General features: G+C 45.3%; 1 protein-coding gene across 1 annotated transcript; it reads right to left on the reverse strand.

Annotated features, from left to right (window-relative positions):
- Positions 1-56: 56 nt before the first annotated feature.
- On the reverse strand, positions 57-6,746 carry CCK (cholecystokinin). Its single transcript, XM_010398801.1, has 3 exons — positions 6,639-6,746; positions 4,927-5,184; positions 57-864 (listed from the first exon to the last, which is right to left on the reverse strand). Exons 2-3 carry the CDS (start codon positions 5,180-5,182, stop codon positions 728-730), a joined length of 393 nt encoding a protein of 130 aa, XP_010397103.1. The 5' UTR covers positions 5,183-5,184; positions 6,639-6,746; the 3' UTR covers positions 57-727.
- Between the last annotated feature and the right edge of the window lie 4,405 nt (positions 6,747-11,151).

Here is an 11,151-nt window from a genome sequence, read left to right on the forward strand (position 1 = left end):
GCTCTGTTCAGGAACCTGTCCTCACCCCCTCCCAAATGAATGCTTGGCTCACCACGCAGCAGAGAATGCTCTGTTTATTCTGTGATTTGCAGCCATCAGCAGAACTTTCACATTGAGTTCACAACATAAAACAAGTAAGCCAGGAAGATGAAACATGTTGGTATCATTCCTCTTTTTCACTGTTTTAGTAGTACTGGCTATTCACTGCAAACATGTGGGCTCAGTGTTTAACTCAGTCCTTTGCAAGTAGGGTCACCATGAAAATAGCTGTCTTTTCTGGCAGTATTGAGCTGCTGTGTTTATACCTGGACAAGTCCCCTAGAGTTCAAAGCTATGGGAACTGACACAAGGTTTCTCTGAAAAGTGGATAATCTGTCTGACTACTCAACCTATGGAATATATTTACATTGCCAAATGAAGGCATTATCCTGCCTCTCTTTATAGTAAAACACCCAGCAACATGCAGTGACAGGACAAGGACAATAAGTGAAATCATTTTAATATAGTATTAATGTATGAGAAACCACAAAAGAAAGAAAACGTTTTCTGGAAAATTCTGCATATGTATATATTGCATTGTGTAGTCTTACAGACAAACTTATGTCAAATACATGATTTTAAATACTTTAAAACACTGATTTGAAGAGGACAACAAATTGATTTATCTCTTTTTGTAGAGACATGGGAGTGTGATTTTTTTTTCCTTGTTGCTATAATTTGGTGTTCTTCACGAAGAATACTCATATTCTTCAGCACTGCGGCGTCCAAAATCCATCCAGCCCATGTAGTCTCTGTCATTTATCCTGTGAGTAGGATCAATGCTCTGTACCCTGTTTCCCATAACTGAGAATCTTCCAGTGGAACCTAAGGAAAAAGCATTTGGGAGAGCAGAGAGTAAGAGGACACATTCTCTGGGTTCACCCGTGTTCTGATCTGGCTTGTGCTCATTAGCAGATGTCTGCAATAGTTGAAATGTACCTAATACCAGCCATGTAACACCAGTGTCATGTCACTGGGGAAAACATCAGTAGAAGCCTTACATGTAATGTTCTGAAAGTGCCTTGGATTTTTTCAGTGCAATGTAAATAGATTATTTTCTACCTCCTGCTGCAGGAACATTCTCCTCCTGTCTAACAGGAAGGAATATGGATAGATTTTTCCTTCTTCCCTCCTATTTTACTAGAGAGAGAGAGAGGAGGAGACCATACCATTTCTCACTATTCCTGTAAAGGCCCATGTTTGCTTGCTCGTACTGGGAGAGCTGCTCTAGATGCAAAATAACTCTTCTTGAGAGCAGGCTCAAGCCTGAGACACTGCAGTCCTGTGTTGCTTAGAAAGACGTTAACGTAAGTACAGGAGCTCTTACAGTGCAAATTCAGTAATAAGCAGGGTAGAGTTATGAATCCTAGGTTTTGGGAATAATCCTGAAATGGAGAGAGTTGTGTCTGGAGTTCACAGTCAGAGGTACCTATTGCTGGAATTATACAGGGCTTTCGACAATGTCAGTGCCTTTTTCATTGCTTATCCAAAGCCTTTGTAATTCTTTTTACAGCAGGGTTGGAGGCTGATTTCTGATCTTGCTTTATCCTTTCTATACGCCTTGCTTAAGGCATCAAAGACACACAAACTCTTTGCCAGGAGAGTTTATGCTTTAAAAAATGGACTGCAATCCTCTGCTTTCACATCATCACATAGTGTACCTAAAAAATACAGGGAAAGGTAAATGACTTTTCTCTGTACTCCCTGAAAACAGACAAACTTGATATCTATCAATAATTAGATGGAGTTAAGCTTTGAGGGAGGAAGGAACAGATTTAATATATTAGTATTCAATGCAGACTGAGGCTTGAGGAATACTTGAATTGATCAAAAAGGAAAAGGAGCCCAAATTAAATACCATATATCCAAATCTACAAAATTGCCTTGCTTTCAGTTTCTTGTGTTTTGAAGAAACCCTTGTTGACTCTGTGCTTTTATATTTCAAGGTCTTCCTCATGTAATGCTTTATAATGAACGTGACCCAGTAAAACAAGAAGCAACTGCATTGCTTTGTTAGTGGTTGCAGGGAGTTGAAGATACACATACACACACAAAAAAGCCATGCTTAAGACATTTATCTAGAACAAAATGACAAAAAAATTAATTTTCTCTAGAATAGAATGTCTGTCATTAAATGCTCAAACCCCATGAAGTTCACATTCATAATTCAAAAGGTGTAATTAAGTTAATGACAACAGCTCCTTAGCACAATAACCAGGCAGGGCTCAGGCAGCACAGAACCATCACTCAGATGTTGGTGCTTAACAGGCTTCTGAGCCTGACGTGACCTGTGGGCTGTAAAGGCTCCCCTGGTGCCACTACTCTCTGGCCTGTCAAGGACTCCTTAGGGGACATTAAATGTGCCTGTCACTGGCTTGAGAGCTACAACATCTCTTCTGCATGGTGCCAGATTCAAGCTGAAAGCCTAACGTAATTGAAAGCTTGGGTCACAAATTTCCTAAGAGCACCTTAATTACCTTTCCTCAACCCACCAGAGATGTCGTGTGAGTATTGCAGAATAAGTGTATGACAAACATATTCACAGTTGTAGCAGTTCAGCTACAAGGCTCTCATCAATCCCTAAGCCCTTGAGAGAACTTAACTCTCTCACTGTTTTAACTGGAAATACTTTACAAAACCAGCCTTCCTATTAATCATGAGGGCAAACGCCACTACTGGTGAGTGCTAACACTAACAAAAGCCCAGACTCTCTTTCCCCCTAGATGGAATTTTCCAGTGAGTATTATGGTTTAGACAGGTTAGAAGTGACTAATAGAGTAGATGTGAGTGTTCTACAGAGATTTCTGAAGTACTGCCCAGAGTCTTCACATTAAATAAGAATATGTTTTGATGGGAACGCTGTATGTATGTTTTAAATGAAGTAAATACTGTTTGTCCCATGAACCTTCTCTCCTGTAACCAGCAATTACATCTACAAATGAGAGTTCAGCTAGCCTAGTCGCATCACAAGAATCCCAACATCTGCTTCCAGACACTTTTTAGAGTTAATTATATATGTCAATAACACATATGCAGGAAATTGTCCCTCATATTAATATTTACAGAAAAAGACATCTTAAATCCAAAGGGTGGGGTTTTTTTTTTTGCTTTTTCTGGTTAACCTATTTGGAAATGTCAGCCCCATATTTAAGGAAATATAATGGGTACATAAACTAGAAGGAGATGTTCTGTTTCCATGTGGGTGGGCAACAATGACTATGCTGGGGAAAGGTAATGAGGATTCTGCTTTACAGACTCCTGCAATAACATGCTTATTCAGTAACAGCCTTAAGTGTAGCACTGAATTGTGGAATTTCACATCTGAATTATCTTGCCATTAAATTGCATGAACAGCTAGAAGAAGTTCCTTAATGGATATTGTGCAAATTGCTGACATGAGATGAAATCTTTCAGGCACTATTGAAAGTGATTCATTTTTCTGTTGTTTCTAATTTGGCTGTGTTCTGAGTACACAAAGGAGAGTGTATGGCTGCATATGTAATGCACAAAAACACATGTGGCATCTCTTAATTGCAGACCACCATCATAGATAAGCATAGGGCTTTGCCTAGCATAGAGGTCAGCAGGGAAGCTGTCAAGAGGGGAGGGTTAAATGGTCTGCATTACATGGAGAAAGTTCTTACTTACATGAAGTGAACTTTATCCTAAGCACAGTCTGGGGCTAGCTGTGATTTAGTTTCTCAATGTCTGTATGCCAAGGTAATCCTAATCCTAATTACTCTCTTCCCTTGAAGCCCTGTTTCCTTCTTAGATGTCTTTTTTCTGTGTAGTACAGGGCACAGGCTGGAGTGAACCTTTCATGAGTAAACAAAATTTCTGTAGTGGCTCTCCCTGAGGCTGGCAGCCAAAAGGCCACAGCAATTAGGCTGCCCATGGTGTTACTCTATTGAGACACAGAGCAGTACAGAGATGAGACAGATCAAAAGGAAAAATGTTTTCTTGGAGAAGTTTCAGTGGCCAATGATTTTGAGCCATCATTTTTACTGGCAGCAGAGATGGCATACTTTTCTATCAATGTAAAATATATTCTGTAAGGTGTCAACAGGGATAGCTTTACTCTTTCTCTTATGTAATACAATTGTTTCCTCAAGTGACTAATAAATCTCATTATAAGAATGCCCTGTAATCCCATTGCTCTACTGATTCTTCATGTCCTTGTTACACTATGCCATGGAGGTTTTAAGTAACAGCAAGATCGTGTTCCCAGGCTGCCCGAGACCAAAAACCTACCAGGAATTGACATATGTTGAAGAAAATATGCTTTTACTTATCATTGCTTTTAATTATTGCACTAATAAAGGTGAGCTCTGTGTTTTGAAATCTTTCATGCTATTGTAATTTCCTCTGGGAACAAATACATGAAAAATCCAATACTCAGAATATTTCCCTGGTACAGGTATTTCCGGCTGACGTGAGGCTAGCCATTTGGTCTGCATTTATCCTCAGAAAAGTTTTCATGCTCTTCTAACTTTAAAAGAGGGAGGGAGTGAGGATTTTAACTAAATGAAAAACTTTTATGAAAACGTAATTGCTTTATGTGACATACAACGTACTGAAAATACCACCATAGTAATAAGGCAATGAAAATAGTTTAAAATACAAGCTGGACTATAACCTGACAGGGAGGTGACATTTTCTCCAGTTATCTTTACATGACTCTCAGTCAGAGGCTGCTACAAATAAATCCTTTTTTTGGGAGGGGTTTGGGAAAGAGGATTTGGAATGCTCTCTACTTCAGAAATAACCAGACAAAATCTAAATCCTGTCTTCTCTAGGAATTCGTGTTAGATGATGACAGGGTTATCTCAACTACTAAGTCCCCCTTCAGGAATTCCCACTGGCACAGAAGCAGGCAATAAGCAGTACCTTTTCTGGCTTGCTGGAGATACTTGGCCAGCAAAGCGCCGATGTTGGCTCTTTGGTCACTGCTGCCATCCAGCCGTGGCAGGGATTTCAGGGACCCAGCGGATGACGGGGCGCGGATGTGCCGGTGAGGTTCTGTCAGGCTCTGCTCCAGCTCAGCAGGCAGAGGATTCCCATTGTGTGAGCCCAGAGCTTGCTGTCCGAAGGAGCTCACCGAGAGCACAGCAAGGAACACGCAGATGCATATCCCGCTGTACATTGCTGGGGAGAAAAGCGACAGTGGGCTGTTACATGGCCAGGTTTACCACATTTTATGCAGTCCCTAGCCCCATCTTCATTAGTGATGCTGGATTCCGAGCAAACCAGGCTTGTGTTGGTTTTTTTTTTAATGTAGGTGACTGTGGGATCTGTCTTAAGTTGAAAAACACATATGTGCATAGCTAAATACCCTTGATAAAGAGGAAGGTACAGGTAATTAATTTTGTTTCTTCCAGCCTAGTATGCGCTGTATCTCCCTGATCTACTCAATTCTTATTTGCTTTTCTTTATTTGGAAGCTGTATTTCATAAAAACTTAAGGGACATGAATCCATCTCTGACTCAAACATTTCAGTATTTTGCTATTGCACTAAACCCTGCTGTTATTACAGATACTCAGTTTTGACAAGTTCTATGAAGAGCCCTTATTCTACCAACCTTCATTGATTTGAACTTTAGTGTTCAAGAGGTTTCATCTCATCATACACAAAAAAGAAAAAACCAAAAACTTGTCCCAGTGAAAGAAAACCCAAAATCTAACATTTGTCCCCCAAAGCTCTTGATCTAATAGCAGGAGTGGTGAAAGCTGATTAGTTAAAATCTGGAAGAAATAAAGTGCAACCTAATAGTCTTCTTCATATTAAACAGAGAATTTAGATTTCTACTGCTTCCTTAAATGTGTGCTAAGCAAAACAATGTTGGTTTACTAAATCATTTTATCACATAAGCTGAAATAGTATTTTTTCCTGGAAACAGAAATTACTCTCAATTCTTAGAAGAAACAAGCTACCTAGTACTTCATGCTATGGAAGTAATTTTCACTTATAAATACCCATGAATTATCTCAGCTATGTGAGATTTTTTGAACCTCTTAAGTTCTTCAACAGTACACGTAACCTTTTAATTTTAGAAGGGGATAAAATTAAGTTTATTTGCCCAACACATACATTAGATTGAAATAATTCACAGTATATAAGACATGGGGGTTTTAAAACATTCTTAGGAGATGAATGAGGAAAGTTGAAATGTCACTCTGGTGTGGTTATTGGTGATGTACCCATCTGTGTTTGGGTACATAGAAATCGAAGGTGCATTGAATCCTTCAAATGCCCCGAGTCCTGTATTTTTTACACACACACATATATATGTATACACACACATCTAAGTATTCATGTCCTTGCTACAGTCTCCAAAGCCAACATCTCACCACTGCTGGCCGGTTCCTTTCCCAGCGGAGGGGAGCCCCGCTCGCCGCTCGCCGCATCCCGCACCCCGCGCTGGGGTCCGCCCGGCTGCCCGCTCTTGCCGGAATTCTTCTCCGGCGGGAAGCGTTTCCTCCGGCACAGAGCGGGATGCCCTCCGAGCCGCCGCACAGGTAAGAGCCAGGCAGCCCCATTTCCTTTCCCTCCCCACCCTCGGCAGTGGTGCCGTCAGAAGACGGTGACAGATGCTCCCTACCTTTCAGCTGCGCTTTTCCAAGGTCCCACTCGAGTTGGGAGCGGTGAGTTCCGTGTGTGCCCAAGCAGGGAAGTCGGGGGAGACTCAGCCTGGGCCCCTTAAATAGCGGCGGGCACCGCGGCGGTGTTTACACATCTCTGACGCATCCGGGGCCCCCGCCCGCTCAGCCCCCCGCTGCCACCTCCCCCGCCCCGCGGACCGGCACCGGGGCTGTGTGCGCTTCACGGGGCGAGCGGGCTCCTTCCCGCCCTCCTTCCCTGCCGCCGGCCGGCGCCGCTGGTTGCGGAGGTGTGCGGGCTCCGCGGGGCTGACCCTGCCCCACGGGCCGGCCCCCGACGTGCTCTCCCGGCTCCCTCCGGAGGGCAGCTCTCAGCTGGGCACGAAGGAGCTGGAAGCCCCCGCTGGCTTGTAGCTGGGCACTTAAAATGCTCCTGGCCGGGGGTATGCCCACATCTCCTGCCCGGGAGAGAGGCTCCAGGTGCCCTCAGCATCGGCAGCTCCGGCCGTCGGGAGCCGCCCGCAGGCGGGAGGGCTCGTCCTGGCCGCGCTTACCGGCGGTGGCAGGTGCGGGGTCTGGGGCGTTGGGTTCCGTTCTCTGCTGCCTCCTGTGACCTGAGCCCGGGGACACAAATGCTTCCATCCTCCCCTTCCTCTCCTAGGCTCTCCCGAACATCTTCTCGGGAAGACGGGACACTCATTTTATTTAAAAAGCAAAGTAAAGTATGAAGCCATGGACGATCCCCCTAGAAAGCCATAGATGGAGATGCCTTCGGCGTGGGTTCCCCCTCACTGACCGCAGAACTACCAGAGCTTCCCCCGGCCGCTGCAGGGACCGCCGCCCCTTCCCGCGCCCTCGGCCGGGCCGGTGCCGCCCTGAGGCGATGCCCGCCAGGTGTCCGCAGCAGCCTCGGACACTCTCCCGCCCGTCCCGCCTCCTGCTTTTCGGGGGATGGAGAAAGTGCCCTCAAGCTCGGGCCGCCCGGGCTGCCACGCTGAGGCCGCAGACGGACGGGCAGGGCTGGCTGGGGCAGCCGTGCCTTACCACCCGAAACTCTCCGCGGCCCATCCGCCGGGAGCAGCCGCTCCTCGGACCCAGCTGGGCTCAGGCGTCATTGTGCGGAATCTGTGTGTTCAAGTTTACAGTTTGGAGGCAAGCGAGTGCGCAGGTTGCTTTTTCCCTCTCCAGGAAGGGAGCCGGGAAGCCCCGAGACACCGAGGCTCCCCTGGGAGCCGCCTGTGCTGAGCGGACCTTGCGGGGGTGCGGAGCGACGGCCGGGGCCGTGCCCAAGCGGCAGCTGAGAGGGCTCCATCCCGCCAAGGCAGGGCACGGGGGAGACGTGCGAGCTCTTAACCTCTTAACCCAGGGCTCCTGGGGGGGAACTGCGCTGCTTCCCCATCCTGTTCCCCCCGCCGGCCTGCCTCACATCGCCCCGCGCACCCTCCCCCGCCCTTCCCGCGCGGCCCGCAGAGGGCGCCGCGGCCCCGCGCCCCGGGGAGATCCAGCGGCACGAGGGAGAGAGATCCACGGAAAAGTCGCGTAATCCCGTGGCAGGAGGTGCCACGTGGCGTGCGAGTGGGGAAAAGCCAACCTGCCGTCACTTTCTCAGCGCGGAAGAGCCCTGGCTGCCGGTGCCCAGAGGCGCCCGAGCTGAGGCGCCGGTGTTGGTGTGATGGAGCGGGACGGGAGGGAGAGGGATGCCGTGGCTCCCGCATCCTGCCACCCTGGTGGTGCGGGGCTCGGAGGTGGCGGCGTGGCGATGGACCAGCTCTCTCGAGGCCTCCCAGCTGCTGACAGGGTGTTGTCGAGCGGGATACGGGCTGCCTTTCATCTCCCACATTGGCGCTGGCATCCGGCAGAGTCGCCATCCCGAGGTGGCTAAAAAAAACCAAAATCAAAACCTCCTTTGAAAAGAGAAAAGTAAATCGAAACAGATTGCCAGGGAAAGGAACAGCCCTGAAATTATTCCAGCAGTGCCAATGGCTCTGTCTGTCTCTGGAAAAAAACCCGGTAACATTCCAGATAATTCAATTTCACTACTTTGGCTCAGTGGGAAAAATACTCACTGCTATTAGACAATTAAATAGTCGACTCTGAATTGAACTGTAGGTGTCTGGGAAGAGTATCACAGTCTTTCTGGGAAGGTACAATAACAATTCTGGTAGAGTCACATCAAGCCCTTGTGAAACCCACTGTAGATAATGAGTTCCCAAGGGACCAGCTCAAAGCTTAACAGAAGAGAAAGAGAGTGCTTGCTAATATATGCTCATGCATAATTCATATCAGACAGATATAAATGCAAGCATTTAAGTCTGACATGTTAGCCTGGTTGAACAAATACATGCTACATTTACGTTGAGTGATTTGGAATATCAGTTCACTTATGAATATATCCAGGATTGGACGAATGGAGTGAGAAAGAGTGTGTGTGTGTGTGTGTGTGTGTGTGCATATGTGTGACAACCAACCTCCCTAGCTGTGCTCATGAACAGACAGAAAAGCAATACCATACAAAATGGAATAAGGAAAACAGGAATGATGTCAAGTTGTTAAAGTCAGCAGTGCTGCATGATCTATAGCCTGGGTAATAGACTTTTGAACACTGGATTTTCCTAATTAAATCCTTAATACCTGTATGTACAGTCCTTGGTGATTATTTTCTTCAGTGAAAGTTTGAAGTTGTAGGAAAGTTTCAGTCCTTGGTAAATATATGTTAATTAATGGCATTTTAGAACTGTTTTGAGCAGAGGTAAAAGACCAGAAAGCCTGTTCAGCATGAGCAAATACAACAGCCGGACTCCGAGGTGAGTTGCCTGCAGAAACTCAGACTATGTATTACTTTACTTATTGACGTGGCGCAAAAGGAAAGAATTGGGATTTAATTTGCAGTGACCTCTAGGTTCCAGGTCCAGTGTTTTTGTCAGGTGCTGGGCCTAGATGTGCACCAGGGATTGTAGAGTGTCAACCAGAGGAGGGTCTTGTGCCCCCATCACAGGTGGGGTGAGACAGAGGCTGCGCCAACACAAGACTTCAGCCTCAGATCACCAGGAAGGAATAGGCTTTCACTGTACCAGAGCTTGAGTAATATTGCAAGAATCCAAGTATATATGCAAAACAAATTTAAACCTAAAGTGAACCCTGCAATGCAGTAAATGCTAATATAGATACATCCCTGAGGAGGAAGCTGAAAGATGCCATAGTTTAGATACTGCAGGCTTTTTAAAATTTGTTTTCTGGCAAGAGTCTATTAAAAGATTTGAGTTTCTCTAACCTTTCCCCCTGACAATCAAGACACCTCTATAGCTAATTGCCTTCTCTATTTATCTGCCAAAGGTTTTCTCCTGTTCAGCTGAGGTGGCAAGAGAGAGTGTATGACTGGACCTCAATTCTAGCACTGTATACTGCCAAGAGTAAGTATACTGGGATATTAGACCATGAGGGACAAAGCCAGGTGCATATCCTGTGGGACCAGGTGGCTTCATGTTCAGGTGCATAGCAAGAAATACATTCTTTTGTTTCTAAGTATTACTTTTTTTTTCTGATTATTGCTATGCAAGGATTTTTAACTATCATCTGGACCCTGAAACTTATGGGTAATATTCTGTGCTATATTAGGTTAAATTAATGTGGGTGGGGGTTTTTTGTTTTTGTTTTTTTGTTGTTGTTTTGTTTTGTTTTGTTTTATGTGAAGCTGATGGAGTGTCACTCTGGAGGATTACAAAGAAGTAGGAATAATTAGCAGAGGATAGCAGGGAAGGGAATGGTACAGTTTTCTGGAACTAACAGACAAGTTAGTGAACAGATTATTAGGCCAACTGCAGTGGTAAAACAGAGAATATATTTTAAGACAGCACATTTTTCTGCTGCTTTTTTTGTGGGAGTTGATTCGGACATTACATTTTTGGTATTTTGTTTTTCCAAATATTTTTAATTTTAGTGCAGTAATTTCTATGTAAATACTTTTGTGGTAGTCTCTATTCTCTGACTTTTCATCCCACTTGAGAAGAAGGTAAACTCTGCTTGGAGTCAACTCAAAACTAAGTGAGAATCTTTGGTTTTGGGCAAGTGAACAGCAGTAAGGGATCTGGGTCATCTGCCTGAAGAGGTCTGACTTCCTTTCACACAGGAGTGCCTTAAACTAATATATTAGTCCCTGACTATTGTACCTAAAGAAGGTATATTATTATACCATAGAAACAGATCAGCAGAGCTGGTGCTAAGGGTGTTTGAATACTCATAGAGTGCTCTGCAGTGGAAAGAAAAGAGCAAAAAGTGGGAATAATCACAGTACAATAAACTGGATTGGATTGGAAGAGAGCTCGAAGATCATCTTGTTTCAACCCCCCTGCCATGGGCAGGGACACCTCCCACTAGACCAGGTTGCTCAGAGCCCCATCCAACCTGGCCTTGAACACTGCCAGGGATGGGGCAGCCACAACTTCTCTGGGCAACCTGTTCCAGTGCCTCACCACTCTCACAGTAAAGAAGTCTGTTTCAAAAGTATACTCATGGTAT

This window comes from Corvus cornix, chromosome 2 (assembly GCF_000738735.6).
Source record: "Corvus cornix cornix isolate S_Up_H32 chromosome 2, ASM73873v5, whole genome shotgun sequence".
Classification (NCBI taxonomy): Eukaryota; Metazoa; Chordata; class Aves; order Passeriformes; family Corvidae; genus Corvus; species Corvus cornix.

Coding starts and splice junctions, on each gene's coding strand:
- CCK (XM_010398801.1), bottom strand. CDS start 5,182: ATGTACAGCGGGATATGCATCTGCGTGTTCCTTGCTGTGCTCTCGGTG. Junction 865..4,926: donor TCTCCAGCAAGCCAGAAAAG/GTACTGCTTATT, acceptor CTTTTTCCTTAG/GTTCCACTGGAAGATTCTCA.